Source organism: Oncorhynchus tshawytscha, linkage group LG05 (assembly GCF_018296145.1).
Source record: "Oncorhynchus tshawytscha isolate Ot180627B linkage group LG05, Otsh_v2.0, whole genome shotgun sequence".
NCBI classification, from domain to species: domain Eukaryota; kingdom Metazoa; phylum Chordata; class Actinopteri; order Salmoniformes; family Salmonidae; genus Oncorhynchus; species Oncorhynchus tshawytscha.
The window spans coordinates 73688509-73715985 of record NC_056433.1 but is presented as its reverse complement, the minus strand read 5'-3'; the positions used below and the strand labels follow the sequence as shown (position 1 = coordinate 73715985).

General features: G+C 43.3%; 1 protein-coding gene across 1 annotated transcript; it reads left to right on the top strand.

Moving 5' to 3' along the window:
- Window positions 1–7224: 7224 nt before the first annotated feature.
- On the top strand, window positions 7225–27362 carry LOC112251852 (protein shisa-like-2A). Its single transcript, XM_024422783.2, has 3 exons — window positions 7225–7569; window positions 10496–10632; window positions 27065–27362. Exons 1-3 carry the CDS (start codon window positions 7388–7390, stop codon window positions 27256–27258), a joined length of 513 nt encoding a protein of 170 aa, XP_024278551.1. The 5' UTR covers window positions 7225–7387; the 3' UTR covers window positions 27259–27362.
- The last annotated feature ends 115 nt before the right edge of the window (window positions 27363–27477 follow it).

Here is a 27477-nt window from a genome sequence, read left to right as displayed (position 1 = left end):
GCTTTGGTGTAGCTTACTTACATCACAGGAGGTTGGTGGCACCTTAATTGGGGAGGATGGGCTCGTGGTAATGGCCGGAGCAGAATAAGTGTAATAGTATCAAATACATCAAACATATTGTTTCCTTGTGGTTGATGCCATTCCATTCGCTCAGTTCCAACTATTATTATGAGCCGTCCTCCCCTCAGCAGCCTCCACTGACTTACACAACCATTGAAAACACTCAACGTGATATAATGCACTGTTACAAAAATGACATATACCATTTCCAGTGTTTATTGGTTTTATTTGTGGTTACATATTTTTAACATATCTATCATCTTGCCTTGGGAAAGGTATGAGTGGCTGAAACCTTTTGAGCAGTTCAAAGTATTTAAATATTTTGCACCCAGTTGTAGAGAAAAACACATGACTCTGGCATTCCCTGGTCTCTAACATTCTGTCTTAATGGACTATATATTCACAGGCGTACTATTCCTGACGAAAACCCAATTTGGCTTTGAAATGTTGTCCGATTCTATCACACTTTAGAAGCATATATACCAGTGTGGAGGTACATTTTTTGTTGTTTGTTAATTTACTCCGTATGATCACACAGTCTATGATTAGGGAGGTTGACACTGGGCCCGTTGCTGCTGCAGAGGTTCATGCCAATTACTGTTAGGCCAATTAAAATGTATTTGTACGGATTGCTCATTTATCAAACAGAACAAAAGGTCAGACCGATTTAAAAACACACTTAATGCACATTATTGGAAGAATTCATTAACCATGCAACGATACATGCTTTCTGTTTGTGTGACCATGTTGTCCATCACAATTTAGCAATGAAATGAAATACAAAATGCAAAACATTTTGACTCCCTGGAAAGCTGTGGCAGATGTTACTGAGTGGACTATCATAGTTAGATTAATACAAATGAGAGATAGGAAGATGAGAGATAAAAAGAGAGATATAATAAGAAAGCTAAATGGGAAGAGAAAAAGAGAGAAAGTTAGAAGGAGAGAGAGGAGAGACATACAGTATAGCTTATATGTAGAGAGAGAGAGAGAGACGGAGAATTAGCATGTGAGAAAGGTCGAGAGAGATTGGGAGATCGGGAGACAGATCTGTAGAGCGAGAGTTAGATAGATGAAAGCTAGAGGGTGGGCTCTCTGATGTCTACACAGTCGTTAGTGGCCAGCCCCTGCAAAGGGGGCACCACTAAGGGCCCACAGAATACCACCCCACCTCACCTCAATATGATACAGTAAATGTGGCCCTTAATTAGGGGTTCACAGCGAAGCTGAAACCTATTGTGGTTCTCTGTATTCTTTTAATCTTTTTTTCTTCAGCAGCCTGGTTGTCTGAGGGTAGAAACTATCGGCCAGTCTTTCAGTATTCGCCATGATGCTCCTGAACTGCCCGCGCCTGAGTGATTGAAACGGAGAGAACAGGGCATTGCTTGGATGGTGGGGTCCCTGATGATCTTTTTGGCCTACCTGCAACACCTAGTGTTGTAGGTGTCCTGCAGGGCCGGCAGTGTGCACCCAATGCTGTGTTCAGCTGCACATATCACTCTCGGAAGAGCCTTGCGGTCCGCGGGGGTGGAGTTGCTGTACTAGGCTGCGATGCAGCAAGACACTATGCTCTCCCGTAGAACACTGTGAGAGCCCTCAGGGACATGCCAAATTTCCTCAGCATCCTCAGTTGAAGAGTGCCTCCTTCACTACGTTGTACGTGTGGTTAGGTTGGTAACTTTTTTTCTAATTTGGCACTCATAAGTAACTTGGTCAAAAATACCTTTATTTAACTAGGCAAGTCAGTCTAGGAACTGCCTGTTTAGGAGCAGAATGACAGATTTGTACTTTGTCAGCTCAGGAGTTGGAACTTGCAACCTCCTAGTTACTAGTCCACCACTCTAACCACTAGGCTACCCTGCCGCCCCAGCAGTGATTGGAGGATAGGTGGTGCTGTATAAGCAGTTTCACTTAAAACCTCATATACATCACCCTGTTTGACCTACCCACTTGGTAAAAACTGGTTGAATCAGCATTGTTTCCATGTCATTTCAACGAAAACAATCTATGTGAGGGCGCTGAACCAACGTGGAAAAGTCATCAACATAAGGGCATTTTGTATTTTTTTCGACCAAATTTTAACCTAAATCCTTTTTTTTTTCATGTTGAATTCAAGTTAGTTGACAATGAAAACCACATGTAAATAAAGGTTAAATAAAAAATAAAGGTTAAATAAAAATATTTTTTTTAATTAACATTGAACTGACGTCTGTGCCCATGATGAACAAATTTGCCTCAAGGACCCATAAAGACCATCAGGATAGATTTCAAATAACACCATATTCCATATGCAGGTCCATGGAACACATCTAAACTTTTACCTGTCAATTTAAATCCTTCATAAATTGACTCAACAATGGCCTATCAACTTGAAACTTTTTAGGATCATCAAAGCCAACCATGATGAATCCATGTTTGAAATTGATATTTTAAAACAAATAAGGAAATTATTAATAATTCACCTTTTTGGCTATGTAACGCTAAAGCTTAAAATAATCATATAAAATATTTTTCTCATGGTCTAAAAGTCAGATTCACTCCAAATGTGGTCTTTGGATTCATCACAACAGTTCATAAAGAGTTTGAGAAAATAACGTTTATGCATTCAAAGATGGCTACACTATACCAGTAGATGCATATTAGCACATATGCTAATATGCTAAAATAGGCAAAAAATACTTACAAAATCTTCTTCTCATGAACAGTAGGACCAAATTACACCATGTAGTCCAATGGTACATGTCTTATCTTAGTTTGAGACAAACTAAGGGATTGGTCAAAAGTTGTTGACAAGTAAAAAATCTGATTTTATGTTTCCATTTTAACCACTGTAAATCCACTCCAAGCAAGACTATACCAACAAGTTACTGCTACAAACAAAAATATTGTAGAGATCTTTTCCAAGCTATAGCTGTTGCATTGTTTTATTTGAGAGAGTAGCTGTTGTGAAACAGCTAGGTGTTAGGTGTTAGAAATGTGAACAACATTCAAAACACTCTATCCTTTCAACGACTGTTGGAACTTTTGGACAAAACTAGTTTAGGAGAGCAAATTATTTATTTGTTAACTGCCTCACTCTTGACAGATGTAGCCTACTGGAACCATACTATTGTAAAAAGACAGGAACCTTCCCTCTAGCCATGATTGTCTGATATAATGGATGGGCTGGACATGTCGAGAGATGAGTTTGGATTGGTCTGCCATGTAGTGCGTTTCTGTCTATAACATGAGCTGTTCAGCATATTTTTTAATATTTTTTTTTCACCTTTATTTAACCAGGTAAGCTAGTTGAGAACAAGTTCTCATTTACCACTGTGACCTGGCCAAGATTAAGCAAAGCACTGCAACACAAACAACAACACAGTGTTACACATGGAATAAAAAAGCATACAGTCAATAACACAATAGAAAAAAAAGAAAGTCTATATACAGTGTGTGCAAATGGTGTGTGGAGGTAAATAGGTAAATAGGCCATAGTAGCGAAGTAATTAAAATGTAGCAAATTAACACTGGAGTGATAGATGAGCAAATGGTGATGTGTAAGTAGAAATACTGCTGTGCAAAAAAGCAGAAAAGTAAATAAAAACAATATGGGGATGAGGTAGATAGATTGGGTGGGCTATTTACAGATGGGTTATGTACAGCTGCAGTGATCGGTTAGCTGCTCAGATAGCTGATGTTTAAAGTTAGTGAGGGAAATATAAGTCTCCAGCTTCAGCAATTTTTGCAATTGTTGGCTTTGGGGATGACCAGTGAGATATACCTGCTGGAGCGCAGGGTGGGTGTTGTTATCGTGACCAGTGAGCTGAGATAAGGTGGAGCTATACCTAGCATAGACTTATATATGACCTGGAGCCAGTGGGTCTGGCGACAAATATGTAGCGAGGGCTAGAGCATACAGGTCGCAGTGGTGGGTGGTATAAGGGGCTTTGGTGACAAAACGGATGGCACTGTGATAGACTGCATCCAGTTTGCTGAGTAGAGTATTGGAAGCTATTTTGTAAATGACATTGCCAAAGTCGAGGATCGGTAGGATAGTGAGTTTTACGACGGTATGTTTGGCGTCGTGAGTGAAGGAGGCTTTGTTGTGAAATAGGAAGCCGATTCTAGATTTGATTTTGGATTGGAGACGTTTAATGTGAGTCTGGAAGGAGAGTTTACAGTCTAGCCAGACACCTAGGTATTTGTAGTTGTCCACATATTGTAAGCCAGAACCGTCCAGAGCAGTGACGCTAGTCGGGCGGGTGCAGGCAGCGAAGCGGTTGAAGAGCATGCATTTGGTTTTTCAGAGCAGTTGGAGGCCATGGAAGGAGTGTTGTATGGCATTGAAGCTTGTTTGGAGATTAGCTAACACAGTGTCCAAAGAAGGGCCAGATGTATACAGAATGGTGCCGTCTGCGTAGAGGTGGATCACGGAAGGTGGATCACCTGGAGCAAGAGCGACATCGTTGATATATACAGAGAAAAGAGTCGCCCCGAGAATTTAACCCTGTGTCACCCTCATAGAGACTGCCAGAGGTCCGGACAACAGGCCCTCCGATTTGACACACCGAACTTTGTCTGAGAAGTAGTTGGTGAACCAGGCGAGGCAGTCATTTGAGAAACCAAGGCTGTTAAGTCTGCCGATAAAAATGCAGTGATTGACAGAGTCGAAAGCCTTGGCCAGGTCAATGAAGACGGCTGCACAGCACTGTCTTTTATCAATGGCGGTTATGATATCGCCTGCGACTAGCTTTGAAAACCGTATTGCACAGCGGAGAAGGTACGGTGGGATTCGAAAGGGTTGGTGATCTGTTTATTAACTTGGCTTTCGAAGACTTTAGAAAGGCAGGGCAGGATGGATACAGGTCTATAACAGTTTGGGTCTAGAGTGTCACCCCCTTTGAAGAGGGGCATGACCGTGGCAGCTTTCCAATCTTTAGGGATCTCGGACGATACGAAAGACAGGTTGAACAGACTAGTAATAGGGGGTGAAACAATGGCTGTGGATAATTTTAGAAAGAGAGGGTCCAGATTGTCTAGCCCAGCTGATTTGTACAGGTCCAGGTTTTGCAGCTCTTTCAGAACATCTGCTATCTGCATTTGGGTGAAGGAGAAGCTGGGGAGGCTTGGACAAGTAGCTGCGGGGGGTGTGGAGCTGATGGCCGGGGATGGGGTAGCCAGGAGGAAAGCATGGCCAGTCGTAGAGAAATGCTTATTGAAATTCTCATGAAATTCATGTTTTAGTGCCGGTCGATGGCAGTCAGGTCTGGAGTGAACCAAGTGCTATATCTGTTCTTAGTTTTACATTTATTGAAAGGTAAGCCTTTCTAGGTAAGCCTTTCTAACATGTTTTTTTAAAGATACCATGAAGAACTGCAAAGGTGTTGCTAATGCTCTCCACTTTCTGGAGAACCAAGTTTTGAAATCAGTGGACTGCCAGTGGAAGCAGAATGTGATAGCCAAGGAGATGGAGAAAGTCCAGGCGTTTGATTGCAAATATGCGGAGGGACTTAAAAAGAGAATGCACAGAAATATGTGGTATAAAACACCTGTCTCTGGATTATATCTTCAAACGAAGGGCAACCATTGCATCCGTGACAGAGAGGGAGAAGCGTATTTCCATGTATTTTTCTAACTTTGCAAATGAATGCGTACTGTTACCTAGCTAGCTAATGTTACCTGGCTGGCTGGTTTGCTTGCTAATGCTACGTGTATGATCTGTGTAGTAATATTATCCATATCTCAGAGTAATTTGCATTGCTAGTTATAGCCTAATGTTAGCTAGCTAACATTGAACCTAGTTGGTTAGCTTTAGCTACTTGTAGATTCATGCAGGGTAGTAATGTTATGAGATGGGATTATGGTTCATTATTTAGCTAGCTAGCTACATGTCTAAACAAAAGACTCCACTATGCATGTAACCATTTCACTGTACAGTTTACACCTTCTGTATCCTGTGCATGTGACAAATTAACTTTTATTTCATTTGATATAGTGTGTGTTTACCAGAGACGGTAATGTGAATAACAACATGACCTGCACCAAAGTCAAATTAGAATATAACGTTAGGCCAACGAGACAGTGTCCAAAAAAATCTAAAATTCACCAGTAGAATGTCAAGCTTTTATTTCATCACACTCACAACCGTAAGCTATTTTCTGTAATTAGTTTGCCATTAACTTATAAATAATGATCTCGTTGTGAGTTTATTTTCCTTTAATAATGAACACAAATTTGCTAAAGTTAAGACGTCAGCTATGATATGGTCATTATTTGATCTGGCTAGCCTGCTAACGTAGCGTTAGCTAGCCAACTAGCTAGCCAATACATTCTTTAGAAAGTTGCTTTTAGTTGCCTGGTTTGCTAGATTGATATATACTAAATCCCATTTTAAACAGATACACCAGTTATGCTATTTTGGACCACCAGGCTGCTGATGTCATGCAGCATGTCATTTTTGTGTTTATACTTTTTCATAACTACAATGACAAGTTTGATGTCGAACGACAATAGAATGGTCATGATGTCACTGTGACAACTGTACACAGAAATGTCGATAGAGGTAGCATAAACCTGCCTTTAGTCTTGAAATCTTTGATTTAGTACACTACTGTACTCACTCTGTTTAGCACATAGCCTCACATATGAATGCCTAAAGAGATGGGTGAGGCTATGGCTTAATACTGTAGGCCTATCTTACTGTCAAAGAAACACAGAAGCACCATTCAACATCCCACTTTTTTTATTTGACCTTTATTTAACTAGGCAAGTCAGTTAAGAACAAATTCTTATTTTCAATGACAGCCTACAAACAGTTCAGGGGCAGAACGACAGATTTGTACCTTGTCAGCTCGGGGTTTGAACTTGCAACCTTCCGATTAGTCCAGTTCTCTAACCACTAGGCTACCCTGCCGCCCCAATCACACACCAAAGACATCCATGATAATATATGCTTTACATTGCAAACAGCAATTCAACTATTTCTATTTCCAATAGAATGTAACCATTAACATACCAACCAGTGGGCAAAACTGACAATAAACTCATGCATCCTGGTGCACCGGACGTGGATACAAATTAGCCCCAAGGACATCTATACTCTGTTAGGGAAGGCCAAATGAAGGCAATTCTGAACAGATGCACACGAGCGCGCGCACACACAGAGAGAGGTACAGTGTTTTCTTTGGAGATTACAGTGGGGCGAGTAGAGCGCGAGAGAGAGAGGTGGGCTCAGTAATGGGGACTTACTTAAATACCTTGCAAATCAACCAGCAAGACACAGAGCACTCTGCTGTTTGGATCTAACAGATTGTATAGTTGGCGTGTCTGCGCGTTTGGGGTCAGCATGAGCGCGGACTGCACGAGCTACTACAACGCAGAGAAAGTGCTCGTAAACGAGTTCACGTGCCCTAAACCGGACAACGATGCAGGAGCCCTTTTCTGCTGTGGCTTCAATGACATGAAATACTGTTGTGATGACCCAAACAGTTTTTTCCCATACGAGTATGGATACATGTGGTGGTTGAGGTAAGAATAATAATGTAACTTTGCTAACTTATAAGGAATGCCTAAAACACTTTGCACTGCACTCTTTCTCTTATACAGTGAATTTCTCTCTGGCAACTCCCAAATGTGATAGTTGTAGTGGTGTATTGGTGAGAATATGTATTGTGTATTGGTAAAAAGCAACTAGAAGCCATGCATCAATGGCTCCATCATGATCAACACATCACAGGAAGGTGCTTGTTGCATTATGTAAACCTATAAGTGAAAATAAATGCTGTCAAGTCCCCACATTAACATACTCATATAAAACAAATCTAATGATGATGCAGCCTGTGGATTTAAGAATGGGAACAGCTCTTTCACAGCGACCTTTGCAGCATTGCAGTGTAGGAGAAGTGAAGACTTCAATAAGCAAATTAGTAGAAGCTGTGGAAAATTAGATGCTCTTGATATTGTGAGGATCCAGATCTGAGCTTCTACAAAAATACATTGAAATGTCAGAGAATAGCCTACCAAAGTGCTAAACTTTTAGCCAGTGATACAAAAGCTATTATATGAGTAATTCAGAAGCTGTTAGAAGGCACATTGTACTACTGTACTATAACGTCTTCTTCACGATGTGAAGATGATGTAGCCAGCTGTTGAGTCTGTCAGGCAGGTAGTCATCATGTATAAAAGCCACCTTAAAGCACCAATCTGCAGTTCAAACAATAAACAGTTGAGGGATGCAGCTTGAGAAACTCTAGACAGAGCCATGGATGCAAGGACTGACCATCCATGAGATAAAAATGATAGTTTTAAGCATGTTTTGAAGCAAGAAAAGTGTTTGTTATCATTGACTTTGTTTACAAACATTGGAGTAAAACAAAAATCAATGGCTTTACATATATCATTCATTTAACAGTCTAAAAATGAATGTAGCAACTGCAGATTGCCCCTTTAATGCATTATTCAGTTATACAGGCTTTTAAACATTTCCATGGAGTCAGTCCTTCAAACCACCCAACATTATGAGAGGGGGTTCTGTTTTCTCCTACAAATACAGTAGTATCCTGAAGCGATATTGTGTTTGAGCAGTAGCTGTCTTACGATCTCTTTCATTCACATGGTAACAAAACGCCTGGCTAACCTGTAGTGTTTGTGATATTGTATAATTGTAGTTCCATGTTTTTAATAAAAAGGCTGCGAGGCTCCATGCAAGGCTCCCTACGAGGCTCCCTATGAGGCTCCCTGTGAGGCTCCCTACGAGTGAGCTGCTTTAAGGCTCCCTGTGAACTGCTTTAAGGCTAAATGCAAGAATCATTGCGAGGTTCCCTGTGAGGCACCGTGCGAGGCTCCCTGTGAGCTGCTTTAAAGCTACTTACGAGGCTCCCTGTGAGGCTCCATGTGAAGCTCCCTGTGAGGCTCCCTGTGAGGCTCCCTATGAGCTGCTTTAAGGCAACCAGCAATGGGGAAGGTTCCTGTCAACAGCATCCCCTCTCCTTCTGATCTAGTTCTATAAATAGATCACAAGGGCAAGCTGTGGAGAAAGAAAGATATTTAGAAAGGGCTTTCTGTCGACCTGTGGAGAAAGTCATCTTGAAAGGGCTTCTTGTTGACCTGTGGAGAAAGAAAGCCATCTTGAAAGGGCTTTCTGAGGATCCCACAGTGAATGACTGATCATAGAGAGGTCACATGAATAAGGGTTGCTGCTGTGAAAGAAGTGAAAGAAGTCCTTACAGAACTGACCAGAAAAGTTTATGATTTTAATCCCATGGCAGAGAGCAGAGAGTGATGCAGGTTTGTAAGTGTTCCTTTGATGCCTTGGTTAATAACAGGAAGTTGAAAATTATACATCAGGCTTAGGTTGTGTGTGTGTGTGTGTGTGTGTGTGTGTGTGTGTGTGTGTGTGTGTGTGTGTGTGTGTGTGTGTGTGTGTGTGTGTGTGTGTGTGTGTGTGTGTGTGTGTGTGTGTGTGTGTGTGTGTGTGTGTGTGTGTGTGTGTGTGTGTGTGTGTGTGTGTGCGTGCCAAACATAATATAGATCTCAAAATAATCTTTTGCTGATCCTAATGCCTTTTCAAAAAGCTGCTCTGTGTCGCTTTCAGACTCATTCGTCATTATTGTTAAGTTGTGGATTTGGCATCTTGTGGCAACAGTGATCTGTCTTCATAAACCACTATAGGCTCTTTCAGAATGCATATTAAATGCTCTTGTAATTGATTGATAATCCGCCTGGCTAGTCACTGATACAGGATAACTATTCCCTCCACTCTCTTGTGCTTTAAGTTTTAGGTGAGACTTAATTGATTTGATTGATTTAACAGTCAATTAGTTTGATTGAAGTTGTTTTCTTAGGTGCTTTGCATTTTGGGTAAAACAAAATAAGAATGTTCTAGTTTCTGAGAATGAAACACCAGTCTGTCAAAGCAGAAATTAAAAGTAAATGCAAATAGTCTGGTATAATTTCAAATGAAAATACTTAGAGGCAGTGATTATAGATATCATAAAAGGTTTTTTTTCATCAAAGGACGTTTCTTCTCATTTCAGTGGAATGCATGTGTCATCACTGCATACTGGGGAAGAATTTCATTTGAATTTGATGATATGTGCATTTTCTGAAGTGGAATGTTGTCAAAGTGGAAATTATGTTTTGCCTTTGATCACACTCAACAGTCTCTCAGTTACTGCTGCACAACTTTTAAAACGTATGATAACATTTTCAAACGTCATAAGAAATGTTTATATCTTTGAAAGTGCATAGAAGAACTTAAAGATCTCTTGTTTTCTTCCTCTCCTATTCTCTCTTTCATTTGTCTGCTGTACTTTATATTCCCTTTTCTCTTTCATTCGTTCCATGAAATTCTCTCTCGCTCTTGCTCTCTCTCGTCTTTCTCTCTCTCTATCGCTCTCTCACTCACACTCCCTCTCTCTATTCCTCCCCTCTTCTCACCCACTCTGTCTGACAGTCTGGGAGCGCTGGTTGGCCTGTCCATAGCAGCTGTGGTCCTGCTAGCGTTCATCATCACTATCTGTGTCCTGTGCTATCTCTTCATCGCGACCAAACCCAGAGGCCTTGACAACGGACTGCCCCTCATAGCACCAGGTATGTCACCAATTGTATGACACACTATTACAAGGCAAGGGTTGTATTCACTAAGCTACCTGTTTTCGTTTTCTGTTAAAACGCTTTGCTATGTTGTGCCCCAATGAATAGGACCCATGCCAAAAGAGCCTATAGAATTCAATATAGTATCATATGTTCATTTGATGGCTATAAAAATGCATTTTATTTGAATTGCGTTTATCCCACCCTCAAGGTGCTTTAATGCTACAGTATATGATGGAAACAGAAGATATGAACAGAAGTTAAGCTCATCTCTATGGAAATCATTTTAATTTGACATGCCAGAAGGGCTTGGGGCATCTGTCTTCTGTTGTTGCAGTAGCACTCAGATTCAGATTGGAATGACTTCTGGTGTATAGGATGCAGTAAGATGCCCATTCCTTAGTACAGTAGGAACAAATAACATTGAAAACAGGGGCTGATTATGAATGCTCTAGCAAAGGGCTCCTACAGTGGCTCAATGACTTTCCACTTATCTGGCAGAATAACCTCCAAGCCCTAAAATCCATTATCATCCTAGATACCAAAATTGTACTTAATATATGTAGCCTTCTTAGAATAAAAGTTCATTGTGAGAGAGAGAGAGTGAGAGAGTCAGTATAAAATGTGTGTGTGAGCAAATTAAGTGTGTGTGTGTGTTGAAGTGTCAGTGTGTGTGAGTGTGTAGAGTCCTGTGAGTGTGCATAGAGAAAAAATGGGTAAACAGATAGTCCGTGTAGCCATTTTGTTAGCTATTTAGCAAATTTATGGCTTGGGGATTGAAACTGTTCAGGAGACTGTTGGTATCAGACTTGATGCACCGGTACCGCTTGCCTTGCGGAAGCAGAGAGAACAGTCTATGGCTTGGGTGGCTGGAGTCTTTAACACGTTTTGTCTGGTAGAGAGGCATTGTAGGGCAGATCACGGTTGGGTCTTCCCCTGTAATCCGTAATGGACTGTAGTCCCTGTCACATGCGGCAGGTGTCGGCATCTATGTAATATGATTTTACCTTTCCTATATTGTCCTTTTGCTCGTTTGATGACTCTGTGGAGGTCGTAGCAGGATTTTTTTGTACTTGTCAGCGATACCCCTGTGTGCGGTAACCCTGTCCTTTAGTTTAGCGACAATCTCTGTGTTATTTCAGGGCTTTTGATTGGGGAAGCAGTGAACCTTCACTGTGGGGACAACGTTGCTGATGCATTTCCTAATGAAGCCGGTGACGGAGGTGGTTAGCTCGTTGATGTTATCGGGGGAGTTTCGGAACATAGTTCAGTCACCGCTAGCAAAGCAGTCCTGTAGCATAATCTCTTATTCTGATGACCAATTCTCAACAAAGCAAGTCACTGGTACTTCCTGTTTGACCTTCTGCTTGTAAAACAGGAAACAGGAGTACATAGTCATGATCTGATTTGCCGAATGGGGGACGCAGGAGTAGGAATGTGGCGGTCATGAAATTTTGTCACCCGGTGATTGTCAATTACTGCCAGACTCACTGTAATTTACCGTTAATTAGCTTAAACACATTTAGCATCTCCTGGCTTCCATGCATAGCCTACAAGCCACTGATTCAGACCTTTGGAACACCTACATTTTAAAAAGTCTAATAAATCCATTTAATATATAGCCTACACCATCACAATAAATCGCACAATAGACAGGTACTTTGTGTTGTAGCTTACAGGAAAAGGAAGACCGAGCACGCCCCCATTCTCGTCGACGGGGCTGTAGTGGAGCAGGTTGGGAGCTTCAAGTTCCTTGGTGTCCACATTGCCAACAAACTAACATTGTTCAAGCTAGAGGTCGACCGATTAATCGGCATGGTTAATTAGGGCCGATTTCAAGTTTTCATAACAATCGGTAATCAGCCTTTTTGGACGACGATTATGGCCGATTACATTGCAATCCACGAGGAAACTGCATGGCAGGCTGACCACCTGTTGTGCGAGTGCAGCGTCAAAAGGACCTTGTGGCTGCAAGAAGCCAAGGTAAGTTACTAGCTAGCATTAAACTTATTATTATTTTATTTTTTAAATTAACCTTTATTTAACCAGGTAGGCCAGTTGAGAACAAGTTCTCATTTACAACTGTGACCTGGCCAAGATAAAGCAAAGCAAAGCAGTGCGACAAAAACAATGACAAAGAGTTACACATGGGATAAACAAACATACAGTCAATAACACAATAGAAAAAAAAAATCTGTATACAGTGTGTGGAAATGAAGTAAGGAGGTAAGGCAATAAATAGGCCAATGGTGGCGAAGTAATTACAATTTAGCAATTTACACTGGAGTGATATATGTGCAGTAGAAATATTGATGTGCAAAAGAGCAGAAAAACAAAAACAAATATTGGAATGAGGTAGGTAGTTGGTTGGATGGATGGGCTATTTACAGATGGGCTGTGTACAGCTGCAGCGATCGGTAAGCTGCTCAGACAGCTGACGCTTAAAGTTATTGAGGGAGGTATAAGTCTCCAACTTCAGGGATTTTTGCAATTTGTTCCAGTCATTGGCAGTAGAGAACTGGAAGGAAACGAGGCCAAAAGAGGTGTTAGCTTTGGGGATGACCAGTGAAGTATACCTGCTGGAGCGCATGCTATGGGTGGGTATTGCTATGGTGACCAGTGAGCTTAGATAAGGCGGAGCTATACCTAGCAAAGACTTATAGATTACCTGGAGCCAGTGGGTTTAGCTACGAATATGTAGAGAGGACCAGCCAATGAGAGCATACAGGTCGCAGTGGTGGGTAGTATATGGGGCTTTAGTGACAAAACGGATGGCACTGTGATAGACTGCATCCAATTTGCTGAGTAGAGTGTTGGAGGCTAATTTGTAACTGGCATCGCTGAAGTCAAGGATCGGCAGGATAGTCAGTTTTACAAGGGTAAGTTTGGCAGCATGAGTGAAGGAGGCTTTGTTGTGAAATAGGAAGCCAATTCTAGATTTAACTTTGGATTGGAGATGCTTAATGTGAGTCTGGAAGGAGAGTTTACAGTCTAAGCAGACACCTAGGTATTTGTAGTTGTCCACATATTCTAAGTCAGAACCGTCCAGAGTAGTGATGCTAGTCGGGCGGGCGGGTGCGGGAAGCGATAGGTTGAAGAGCATGCATTTAATTTTACTAGTATTTAAGAGCAGTCGGAGGCCACGGAAGGAGAGTTGTAATGCATTGAAGCTCGTTTGGAGGTTTGTTAACACAGTGTCCAAAGAAGGGCCAGATGTATACAGAATGGTGTCGTCCACGTAGAGATGGATCAGAGAATCAAATCAAATCAAATGTATTTATATAGCCCTTCGTACATCAGCTGATATCTCAAAGTGCTGTACAGAAACCCAGCCTAAAACCCCAAACAGCAAGAAATGCAGGTGTAGAAGCACGGTGGCTAGGAAAAACTCCCTAGAAAGGCCAAAACCTAGGAAGAAACCTAGAGAGGAACCAGGCTATGTGGGGTGGCCAGTCCTCTTCTGGCTGTGCCGGGTGGAGATTATAACAGAACATGGTCAAGATGTTCAAATGTTCATAAATGACCAGCATGGTCAAATAATAATAAGGCAGAACAGTTGAAACTGGAGCAGCAGCACGGCCAGGTGGACATCATGTCAGGTAGTCCTGAGGCATGGTCCTAGGGCTCAGGTCCTCTGAGAGAGAGAAAGAAAGAGAGAAAGAGAGAATTAGAGAGAGCACACTTAAATTCACACAGGACACCGAGTAGGACAGGAGAAGTACTCCAGATATAACAAACTGACCCTAGCCCCCCGACACATAAACTACTGCAGCATAAATACTGGAGGCTGAGACAGGAGGGGTCAGGAGACACTGTGGCCCCATCCGAGGACACCCCCGGACAGGGCCAAACAGGAAGGATATAACCCCACCCACTTTGCCAAAGCACGAGTATAGCCCACAAAGATCTCCGCCACGGCACAACCCAAGGGGGGGGCGCCAACCCAGACAGGAAGATCACATCAGTGACTCAACCCACTCAAGTGACGCACCCCTCCCAGGGACGGTATGAAAGAGCCCCAGTAAGCCAGTGACTCAGCCCCTGTAATAGGGTTAGAGGCAGAGAATCCCAGTGGAAAAAGGGGAACCGGCCAGGCAGAGACAGCAAGGGCGGTTCGTTGCTCCAGAGCCTTTCCGTTCACCTTCCCACTCCTGGGCCAGACTACACTCAATCATATGACCCACTGAAGAGATGAGTCTTCAGTAAAGACTTAAAGGTTGAGACCGAGTTTGCGTCTCTTACATGGGTAGGCAGACCATTCCATAAAAATGGAGCTCTATAGGAGAAAGCTCTGCCTCCAGCTGTTTGCTTAGAAACTCTAGGGACAATTAGGAGGCCTGCGTCTTGTGACCGTAGCGTACGTGTAGGTATGTACGGCAAGACCAAATCAGAGCGATAGGTAGGAGCAAGCCCATGTAATGCTTTGTAGGTTAGCAGTAAAACCTTGAAATCACCCCTTGCCTTGACAGGAAGCCAGTGTAGGGAGGCTAGCACTGGAGTAATATGATCAAATTTTGGGGTTCTAGTCAGGATTCTAGCAGCCGTATTTAGTACTAACTGAAGTTTATTTAGTGCTTTATCCAGGTAGCCGGAAAGTAGAGCTTTGCAGTAGTCTAACCTAGAAGTGACAAAAGCATGGATTAATTTTTCTGCATAATTTTTGGACAAAAAGTTTCTGATTTTTGCAATGTTACGTAGATGGAAAAAAGCTGTCCTTGAAATGGTCTTGATATGTTCTTCAAAAGAGAGATCGGGGTCCAGAGTAATGCCGAGGTCCTTCACAGTTTTATTTGAGACGACTGTCCAACCATTAAGATTAATTGTCAGATTCAACAGAAGATCTCTTTGTTTCTTGGGACCTAGAACAAGCATCTCTGTTTTGTCCGAGTTTAAAAGTAGAAAGTTTGCAGCCATCCACTTCCTTATGTCTGAAACACATGCTTCTAGCGAGGGCAATTTTGGGGCTTCACCATGTTTCATTGAAATGTACAGCTGTGTGTCATCCGCATAGCAGTGAAAGTTAACATTATGTTTTCAAATGACATCCCCAAGAGGTAAAATATATAGTTAAAACAATAGTGGTCCTAAAACGGAACCTTGAGGAACACCGAAATTTACAGTTGATTTGTCAGAGGACAAACCATTCACAGAGACAAACTGATATCTTTCCGACAGATAAGATCTAAACCAGGCCAGAACTTGTCCGTGTAGACCAATTTGGGTTTCCAATCTCTCCAAAAGAATGTGGTGATCGATGGTATCAAAAGCAGCACTAAGGTCTAGGAGCACGAGGACAGATGCAGAGCCTCGGTCTGATGCCATTAAAAGGTCATTGACCACCTTCACAAGTGCAGTCTCAGTGCTATGATGGGGTCTAAAACCAGACTGAAGCATTTCATATACATTGTTTGTCTTCAGGAAGGCAGTGAGTTGCTGCGCAACAGCCTTTTCTAAAAATTTTAAGAGGAATGGAAGATTTGATATAGGCCGATAGTTTTTTATATTTTCTGGGTCAAGGTTTGGCTTTTTCAAGAGAGGCTTTATTACTGCCACTTTTAGTGAGTTTGGTACACATCCGGTGGATAGAGAGCTGTTTATTATGTTCACCATAGGAGGGCCAAGCACAGGAAGCAGCTCTTTCAGTAGTTTAGTTGGAATAGGGTCCAGTATGCAACTTGAAGGTTTAGAGGCCATGATTATTTTCATCATTGTGTCAAGAGATATAGTACTAAAACACTTGAGCGTCTCTCTTGATCCTAGGTCATGGCAGAGTTGTGCAGACTCAGGACAACTGAGCTTTGAAGGAATACGCAGATTTAAAGATGAGTCCGTAATTTGCTTTCTAATAATCATGATCTTTTCCTCAAAGAAGTTCATGAATTTATCACTGCTGAAGTGAAAGCCATCCTCTCTTGGAGAATGCTGCTTTTTAGTTAGCTTTGCGACAGTATCAAAAAGAATCGTAAATGTTAGCAACACTTCCGCCTTTGCGGGATGCACGGGGGATATTGTCACTAGTGTAGCCAGGAGGTGAGGCCTCATTTAACACAGTAAATTCATCAGGCTTAAGCCATGTTTCAGTCAGGCCAATCACATCAAGATTATGATCAGTGATTAGTTTATTGACTATAATTGCCTTTGAAGTAAGGGATCTAACATTAAGTAACCCTATTTTGAGATGTGAGGTATCATGATCTCTTTCAATAATGACAGGAATGGAGGAGGTCTTTATCCTAGTGAGATTGCTAAGGCGAACACCGCCATGTTTAGTTTTGCCCAACCTAGGTCGAGGCACAGAGACTGTCTCAATGGGGATAGCTGAGCTGACAACACTCACTGTGCTAGTGGCAGACTCCACTATGCTGGCAGGCTGGCTAACAGCCTGCTTCCTGGCCTGCACCCTATTTCATTGTGGAGCTAGAGGAGTTAGAGCCCTGTCTATGTTGGTAGATAAGATGAGAGCACCCCTCCAGCTAGCATGGAGTCCGTCACTCCTCAGCAGGTCAGGCTTGGTCCTGTTTGTGGGTGAGTCCCAGAAAGAGGGCCAATTATCTACAAATTCTATCTTTTGGGAGGGGCAGAAAACAGTTTTCAACCAGCGATTGAGTTGTGAGACTCTGCTGTAGAGCTCATCACTCCCCCTAACTGGGAGGGGGCCAGAGACAATTACTTGATGCCGACACATCTTTCTAGCTGATTTACACGCTGAAGCTATGTTGCGCTTGGTGATCTCTGACTGTTTCATCCTAACATCGTTGGTGCCAACGTGGATAACAATATCTCTATACTCTCTACACTTTGCCAGTTTTAGCTTTAGCCAGCACAATCTTCAGATTAGCCTTAACGTCGGTAGCCCTGCCCCTTGGTAAACAGTGTATGATCGCTGGATGATTCGTTTTAAGTCTAATACTGCGGGTAATGGAGTCGCCAATGACTAGAGTTTTCAATTTGTCAGAGCTAATGGTGGGAAGCTACGGCGTCTCAGACCCCGTAACGGCAGGAGTAGAGACAAGAGAAGGCTCGGCCTCTGACTCCGACTCGCTGCTGAATGGGGAAAACCGGTTGAAAGTTTCTGTCGGCTGAATGAGCGACACCGGTTGAGCATTCCTACAGCATTTCCTTCCAGAAACCGTGAGAAAGTTGTCCGGCTGCGGGGACCGTGCGAGGGGATTTATACTAACGTTACTATCTGTACTTACTGGTGGCACAGACGCTGTTTCATCCTTTCCTACACTTAAATTACCCTTGCCTAACAATTGCGTCTGAAGCTGGGCTTGTAGCACAGATATCCTCGCCGTAAGGCGATCGTTCTCCTGTATATTATGAGTACAGCGACTGCAATTAGAAGGCATCATGTTAATGTTACTACTTAGCTTCGGCTGTTGGAGGTCCTGACGAACCATGTCCAGATAAAGCGTCCGGAGTGAAAAAGTTGAGGGAAAAAACTAAAATATAAACGGTAATTAAAAAGTAAAAACCGTAAAGTTGTCAGGTAGCAAAGTAAGGTTGGCAACAAAACGCACAGCAACACGTAAACAAGTCTGCAAGTTATGACCGGAAATGGCGTGAATCACCCGCAGCAAGAGCGACATCATTGATATATACAGAGAAAAGAGTCGGCACGAGAATTGAACTCTGTGGCACCCCCATAGAGACTGCCAGAGGTCTGGAAAAGAGGCCCTTTGATTTGACACACTGAACTCTATCTGAGAAGTAGTTAGTGAACCAGGCGAGGCAGTCATTAGAGAAACCAAGGTCTGTTGAGTCTGCCGATAAGAATGCGGTGATTGACAGAGTCGAAAGCCTTGGCCAGGTCGATGAACACGGCTGCACAGTATTGTCTTTTATCGATGATGGTTATTATATAATTTAGGACATTGAGCGTGGCAGAGGTGCACCCATGACCAGCTCGGAAACCAGATTGCATAGCGGAGGAGGTACGGTGGGATTCGAAATGGTTGGTGATCTGTTTGTTCACTTGGCTTTCGAAGACTTTAGAAAGGCAGGGCAGGATAGATATAGGTATGTAACAGTTTGGGTCTAGAGTGTCTCCCCCTTTGAAGAGGGGAATGACAGCGGCCGCTTTCCAATATTTAGGAATCTCAGACGATACGAAAGTGGGGTTGAACAGACTAGTAATAAATCAAATCAAATGTATTTATATAGCCCTTCGTACATCAGCTGATTTCAAAGTGCTGTACAGAAACCCAGCCTAAAACCTCAAACAGCAAGCAATAGCAATAGTAATAGTAATTTTATCTTAGAAAAAACAATCAATCTTCACATAATCACTAGTTAACTACACATGGTTGATGATAATACTAGGTTAACTAGCTTGTCCTGCATTGCATAGAATCAATGCGGTGCCTGTTAATTTATCATCGAATCAAAGCCTACTTCAACTTCGCCAAACGGGTGATGATTTAACAAAAGATAATTCGTGAAAATAGCACAATCGTTTCACAAATGAACCAACCCATAGACATCAATGCCTTTCTTAAAAACAATACACAGATGTATATTTTTTTAAACTTGCATATTTAGTTCAAAGAAATTCATGTTAGCAGGCAATATTAACTAGGGAAATGGTGTCACTTCGCTTGCGTTCAGTGCAAGCAGAGTCCGGGTATATGCAACAGTTTGGCTCAGTTTGGCGAACCGTGTGAAGATCGTAATTAATTTGCCAAAATTGTACATAATTATGACATAACATTGAAGGTTGTGCAATGTAACAGCAATATTTAGACTTAGGGTTGCCACCCTTTCGATAAAATACGGAACGGTTCTGTATTTTACTGAAAGAATAAACGTTTTGTTTTCGAAAATATAGTTTCCGGATTTGACCATATTAATGACCAAAGGCTCGTATTTCTGTGTTTATTATATTATAATTAAGTCTAGGATTTGATATTTGATAGAGCAGTCTGACTGAGCGGTGGTAGGCAGCAGCCTGCTCGTAAGCATTCATTCAAACAGCACTTTACTGCATTTTGCCAGCAGCTCTTAGCAATGCTTGTGACTTCAATGTTTATGACTTCAAGCCTATCAACTCCCGAGATTAGGCTGGCAATACTAAAGTGCCTATAAGAACATCCAATAGTCAAAGGTATATGAAATACAAATATGAAAAACTTTTTATTTTATTTAAAATTTTACCCCTTTTTCGTGATATCCAATTGTTGTAGTAGCTACTATCTTCTCTCATTGCTACAACTCCCGTACGGGCTCGGGAGAGACGAAGGTTGAAAGTCATGCGTCCTCCGATACACAACCCAACCAGCCGCACTGCTTCTTAACACAGCGCGTATCCAACCCGGAAGCCAGCCGCACCAATGTGTCGGAGGATACATCGTGCACCTGGCAACCTTGGTTAGCGCGCACTGCGCCCGGCCCGACCAAGCCCTCCCTAACCCGGACGACGCTAGGCCAATTGTGCGTCGCCCCACGGACCTCCCGGTCGCGGCCGGTTATGACACAGCCTGGGCGCGAACCCAGGGACTCTGAAGGCACAGCTGGCGCTGCAGTACAGCGCCCTTAACCACTGCGCCACCCGGGAGGCCTAACCTAAAACTTCTTAACTGGGAATATTGAAGAACTGGGAATATTGAACCACCAGCTTTCATATGTTCTCATGTTCTGAGCAAGGAACTTAACTTCTTCCGTCGAGCCATCCCGGATCCGGGATCGTGACTACAGCCTCAAGCCCATTACCATAACGCAACGTTAACTATTCATGAAAATCGCAAATGAAATGAAATAAATATGCTAGCTCTCAAGCTTAGCCTTTTGTTAACAACACTGTCATCTCAGATTTTCAAAATATGCTTTTCAACCATAGCAAAACAAGCATTTGTGTAACAGTATTGATAGCTAGCGTAGCATTTAGCGTTAGCATTCAGTGGGCAACATTTTCACAAAAACAAGAAAAGCATTCAAATAAAATCATTTACCTTTGAAGAACTTCGGATGTTTTCAATGAGGAGACTCTCAGTTAGATAGCAAATGTTCAGTTTGTCCAAAAAGATTCTTTGTATAGGAGAAATCGCTCCGTTTTGTACATCACGTTTGGCTACCAAAAAACCCTGAAAATTCAGTCATCAAAACGCCAAACTTTTTTCCAAATTAACTCCATAATATCGACTGAAACATGGCAAACGTTGTTTAGAATCAATCCTCAAGGTGTTTTTCACATATCTCTTCGATGATATATCGTTCGTGGAAGTGTGCTTTCTCCTCTGAATCCCATGGGAAAATGCCTGCAGCTGAAGATTACGCACCGATTTTGACAAAGGACACCGGGCGGACCCCTGGTAAATGTAGTCTCTTATGGCCAATCTTCCAATGATATGCCTACAAATACATCACAATGCTGCAGACACCTTGGACTAACGGCAGAAAGCTTAGGCTCGTTCATGGCACATTCACAGCCATATAAAGGAGACAATGGAAAACAGAGCCTCAAAAATTCTACTCATTTCCTGTTTGAAGTTTCATCTTGGTTTCGCCTGTAGCATGAGTTCTGTGGCACTCACAGATAATATCTTTGCAGTTTTGGAAACGTCAGGTGTTTTCTTTCCAAAGCTGTCAATTATATGCATAGTCGAGCATCTTTTCGTGACAAAATATCTTGTTTAAAATGGGAACGTTTTTTTATCCATAAATTAAAAGAGCGCCCCCTATATCCAAGAAGTTAAACATTAGCTTTTTTACATGGCACATATTGCACTTTTACTTTCTTCTCTAGCACTGTGTTTTTGCATTACTTACACCAAATTGAACATGTTTCATTATTTATTTGAGACTTAATAGATTTTATTTATGTATTATATTAAGTTAAAATAAAAGTTTTCATTCAGTATTGTTGTAATTGTCATTATTACAAATATATATATAAAAATCGGCCAATTAATCGGTATCAGCTTTTTTTGGTCCTCCAATAACCGTTATCGGTATTGGTGTTGAAAAACCATAATCGGTCGACCTCTAGTCCAAGCACACCAAGACAGTCGTGAAGAGGGCATTACAAAACCTATTCCCCCTCAGGAGACTGAAAAGATTTGGCATGAGTCCTCAGATCCTCAAAAGTTCTACAGCTGCACCATCGAGAGCATTTTTACTTTTACTGGTTGCATCACAGCCTGGTATGGCAACTGCTCGGCCTCTGGCCGCAAGGCACTACAGAGGGTAGTGCATACGGCCCAGTACATCACTGGGGCCAAACTTCCTGCCATTCAGGACCTTTATACCAGGCGGTGTCAGAGGAAGGCCCTAAAAATGGTCAAAGACTCCAGCCACCCTAGTCATAGACTGTTCTCTCTGCTACCGCATGGTAAGCAGTACCGGAGCACCAAGTCTAGGTCCAAGAAGCTTCTAAACAGCTTCTAACCCCAAGCCATAAGACTCCTAAACATCTCATCAAATGGCTACCCAGACTATTTGCATGCACCCCACCTCTTTTACGCCGCTGCTACTCTCTGTTATTATTTGTGTTTAGTCACTTTAATAACTCTACCTACATGTACATATTACCTCAATTACCTCGGCACCGGTGCCCCCGCACATTGACTCTGTACTGGTATCCCCTGTATATAGTCTCGCTATTGTTATTTTACTGCTGCTCTTTATTCAACTTGTTCCTTTTATTTCTTAATCGTATTCATATTTTTTACACTGCATTGTTGCTTGTAAGTAAGCATTTCACTGTATTTGGCGCATGTGACTAATAAAAGGTGATTTGATTTGATATGTGGTAGTGGAGTACAGGCCTGAGGGCACACACTTAGTGTGTTGTGAATGTTTTAAAAATTGTATAACTGCCTTAACTTTGCTGGACCTCAGGAAGAGTAGCTCCTGCCTTGGCAGCAGCTAATGGGGATCCATAATAAATACAAATATAAATGTCAGAGTGATTAGAGGGATAATAGAGTGCTGAGTACCAAGTTTGGTAGGTTACTAATGACCATCAGCAGCATCAGTGTAACGGCTGTCGTCGGTGGAAGAAGGTGAGGACCAAGGTGCAGCGTGGTAGGTGTTCATGATTTTTTATATAATCAACACTGAACACTAAACAAAATAATAACTAGGAAGAACGAACAAACGAAACAGTCCTGTCTAGTGAAATACACACAAAACAGAAAATAAACACCCACGAAACCCAGATGGAAAAAGGCTACCTAAGTATGATTCTCAATCAGAGACAACTAACGACACCTGCCTCGGATTGAGAACCATACCAGGCCAAACTCAAAAACCAACATAGAAAAACCAACATAGACTGCCCACCCCAACTCACGCCGTGACCATACTAAAGCAAAGACAAAACAAAGGCACTAAGGTCAGAACGTGACAGTACCCCCCCCCCCCTGAAATTTGCAGACTCCGACCGCAAAACCTGAACCTATAGGGGAGGGTCTGGGTGTGCGTCTGTCCGCGGTGGCGGCTCTGGCGCGGGACGTGGACCCCACTTCACCATAGTTTTTCTCTGCCTCTTTATTCGCCTCCGTGGCCTCTTAAGAGCGGCGACCCTCGCCGCCGACCTCGGACTGGGTACCCTAGCCACAGGTCCCGAATGGACGGGAGATTCCGGCAGCACCGGACGGACGGGAGACTCCAGAGTGAAGGGCGATTCTGGCAGTTCCTGGCTGACTGGCGGCTCTGGCAGCTCCTGGCGGCTCTGGCAGCTCCTGACTGACCGGCAGCTCTGGCAGCTCCTGACTGGCGGGCGGCTCTGGCAGCTCCTGACTGGCGGGCGGCTCTGGCAGCTCCTGACTGGCGGGCGGCTCTGGCAGCTCCTGACTGGCGGGCGGCTCTGGCAGCTCAGGACTGGCGGGTGGCTCTGGCAGTTCAGGACTGGTGGCCGGCTCTGGCAGGTCAGGACTGGCGGGCAGCTCATGCAGCTCAGGACTGGCGGGCGGCTCTTGCAGCTCCTGACTGGTGGGCAGCTCTGGCAGCTCCTGACTGGCGGGCGGCTCTTGCAGCTCCTGACTGGCGGGCGGCTCTGGCAGCTCAGGACTGGCGGGCAGCTCTGGCAGCTCAGGACTGGCTAGCAGCTCAGGACAGATGGGAGGCTCTGGCAGCTCGGGACAGACGGGAGACTCTGGCAGCGCTGGAGAGGAGGAAGGCTCTGGCAGCGCTGGACAGGCGGGAGCACCTGTAGGAAGAAGACGGAGAGACAGCCTGGTGCGGGGGTTGCCACCGGAGGGCTGGTGCGTGGAGGTGGCACCGGATAGACCGGACCGTGAAAGCGCACTGGAGCTCTTTAGCACAGAGCCTGCCCAACCTTACCTGGTTGAATGCTCCCCGTAGCCAGGCCAGTGCGGCGAGGTGGAATAGCCCGCACTGGGCTGTGCTGGCGAACCGGGGACACCATGCGTAAGGCTGGTGCCATGTAAGGCTGGTGCCCCGGCCCGAGGAGACGCACTGGAGACCAGATGCGCAGAGCCGGCTTCATGGCACCTGGCTCGATGCCCACTCTAGCCCAGCCGATAAGGGGAGCTGGGATGTAGCGCACCGGGCTAAGCACGCGTACTGGTGACACTGTGCGCTCCACCGCATAACACGGTGCCTGCCCGGTCCCCCGCTCTCTCCGGTAAGCAGGGGAAGTTGGCGCAGGTCTCCTACCTGACTTCCCCACACTCCCCGTGTGCCCCCCTCAATACATTTTTGGGGCTGCCTCTCAGGCTTACAACCGCGCCGCCGTGCTGCCTCCTCATACCACCGCCTCTCGGCTTTCGCTGCCTTCAGCGAAAGCCTTAGGGCGGCGATATTCTCCAGCCTGTGCCCAGGGTCCCTTGCCGTCCAGAATCTCCTCCCATGTCCAGGAGTCCTGTGATCGCTGCTGCTGCCCGTTACCATGCTGCTTGGTCCTTTGGTGGTGGGTGTTTCTGTAACGGCTGTCGTCGGTGGAAGAAGGTGAGGACCAAGGTGCAGCGTGGTAGGTGTTCATGATTTTTAATATAATCAACACTGAACACTAAACAAAATAATAACTAGGACGAACGAACAAACAAAACAGTCCTGTCTAGTGAAATACACTCAAAACAGAAAATAAACACCCACGAAATCCAGGTGGAAAAAGAGACAACTAACGACACCTGCCTCTGATTGAGAACCATACCAGGCCAAACGCAAAATACAACATAGAAAAACAAACATAGACTGCCCACCCCAACTCACGCCCTGGCCATACTAAAACAAAGACAAAACAAAGGAACTAAGGCCAGAACGTGACAATCAGAACTTGGAGAAGACTAATTATCATGACTACACCGTCATGTGGATTTTGACTGCTGTTATGACTCGTAACCAGTGGTGGAAAAAGAACCCAATTGTCATTCTTGATGAATAGTAAAGATACCTAAATAGAAAATGGCTCAAGTAAAAGTGAAAGTCACCCAGTAAAATACTACTTGAGTAAAAGTCTAAAAGTATTTGGTTTTAAATATACATATCAAAAGTATCAAAAGTAATGGCATGGAATTAACATCACGAGAAACAAGGAAATCAGCTTCTGGGTGCAAGTTTACCTGCTTGTTTATAGCCTCGTACACTTTTTTAAGTGCCAGGTAGAATGTGTACAACAGTCACAATAACAGCTGAAAACTCCCTGGAGAGGTAGAAGCGTCGGCATTTGACCATCAGGTGAACAATGGTTCTAGACTTCCACTGCGCTTGATTAAGCACAACATTTGTTGTTGATGAAGAGGTAAACCCCTCCCCCTCTCGATTTCCCTGACTGGATAGCCATAGAGAAAGCCTGCAGGAAGCCAGAAAGCGTCTGTTAATAGAAAAGTTCACAGTTAATTTCTTCTCACACCTGCTGAGATAATTGTCTGTGTTTGCGTGTGCGTTTCTGTGCGCTTGCGCATGCGTGTGTGCGTGGTTGCCTCCAACCCACGCCTGTACCTTCCTTCACCCTGGAGGTACATGGTCTCGCAACACTCTGCCTGAGTTACTTAACGAGTCTAAAGCCCATGGTACGCTGGCAAGAACTGGGGAGGATCCTTCTAATCCTTCTCTTATTCTAAAGTATTTTCTATGGTCTTGAACATGCCTTGAAAAAGTATTCAAGTGCACATTTTTCACATTTTGTCGCCTTGGAGCCTTCAATTTGTGCAGCACATTCGAAACATGACCCTGTGTGAAGCGTACATTCTAATTGGTTTTTATTTCTCACGTGTTTCTATTTTATCTTATTCTTACCTTATTCTTACCTCTTTATCTTATTCTTACCTTAGATATACTGCATTGCTGTACTGTTTACACCTGCTGTATCCTGTGCACGTGACAAATAAATGCATCAACTGAACTGGGTGAATACTTTTTCAAACTGTGTGTGTGTGTGTATATTTGTGAGTGTCTCTTTGTGTGCCTGCCAGGCCAGAGCAATAACAAAATATACCCACTGCTGCCATGCTGAGAAAAACAATGAATGCTGCGTAGCCCTTGAAATTTGATGGGGAACCAGAAGAAAACATAGCCAATCCACAGTGGAGTGTACTACTGATGTTAATCCTCTGCGATCAGTTTCAAGGTGGGGGATGAAACTGAGCTGATGCTGAAAGGGGCGGCTGTCTGCTCGTAATTGTAATGTAGATTCATGCAGCATTCAGAGTGCCTTTCGTTAACTACACAACTCGACTCAAAATGAAAGCGTCATTAACCAAAAAGAAAGTGTCGTTCTGAAAATGAAAAAGGGTTCATTGAGATGAAATTCTGTAGCATTCTCAAAGTAAGGACTCAGGGTAGTCGTTTCCATATGAAAGTCTATCTCACTCACGAACACTCACTCTCAATATGCACAGTTTGACCAGTCTAGCAACGTCAACCAATAACTGCCATTGTGATTGCCTTTGTCTGATTGGTAAAGTGAACCAAATCCATTGGCTAACTGGCTACCGAGATCATGGAGTTTAAGGTTTTTATAGTGAAAAGAAAGCACATAGAATTAGAATTGAATTAGATGTTGGACATGCCTGTAGGAGTCGATTATTTGTCACTCTGTGTAATCAGTTCATGTGAATGTGAAAGTAGACTGATTCATTTTACAAGATGGTGTACAAGATGTCCCTAATAAGAATAGCGAAAGATTGATTTTTCCTATGACATGTCAAATATATTTTTAGACAGCCCCTATTTAGGATTCCTCCTTGTCCTTTCCACTTGAGATATGAAAGGATTTCAGTTAGCTATCCAATTGTATGCTATCCAGCATGGCTACTCAGAAACCATATTTTTTATGAATAAGAAGCTACTGGTTCTGGAGTATAAGGAAAATAACTAAGATTTCAGTCAGCAGATATTTGTATCATTTTAGAGTGGGGACCCATAGAGAGAAAAGCTCTCCATCTCATAGTAATGTATTACATGATTCTTCATCAGACACAAAATACAAAATACTAATACTAATGTGAAAACATTGTATTTTCAGGTGCTGAACCCAGTCCACGAGAGGGGCCAAGTCGGAGTCACCCCAGTAGCCCCCCTACGGGTCCCCAAGGGTTTAAGAAGCACTTCTTGAGTGGTAAACTGGACTGTGACAACCAGCCTCCAGATCCAGACCGCCTCTTCCAGAGGTGCTTCATGGCCACCGTCACCACCATCAATGTGGAGGGGTCCTCATAGACTGGCCTAGGATTCTCAAACCAGTATAGACTGGGAGGAGAGGGGGATGGCTGTGTAAGAGGAGGAGAAGATAGGAGCATTAAACCAGACTGACAATGCATCTACTACCAGGACTCTCTTTCTCTCTCTTTCTCTCTCTATTTGTGTCTCCTCTTTAAAGGTCCAATGCAGCCTTTTATATCTCAATATCAAATTCTTTATGGGTAATAATTAAGTATC

What these genes read in the sequence shown, in the direction of transcription:
- LOC112251852 (XM_024422783.2), top strand. Translation starts at nt 7,388, where the DNA reads ATGAGCGCGGACTGCACGAGCTACTACAACGCAGAGAAAGTGCTCGTA. An exon ending in GGATACATGTGGTGGTTGAG is followed by an intron (nt 7,570 to 10,495) that starts GTAAGAATAATA and finishes TCTGTCTGACAG; the next exon opens with TCTGGGAGCGCTGGTTGGCC. An exon ending in ACTGCCCCTCATAGCACCAG is followed by an intron (nt 10,633 to 27,064) that starts GTATGTCACCAA and finishes TTGTATTTTCAG; the next exon opens with GTGCTGAACCCAGTCCACGA.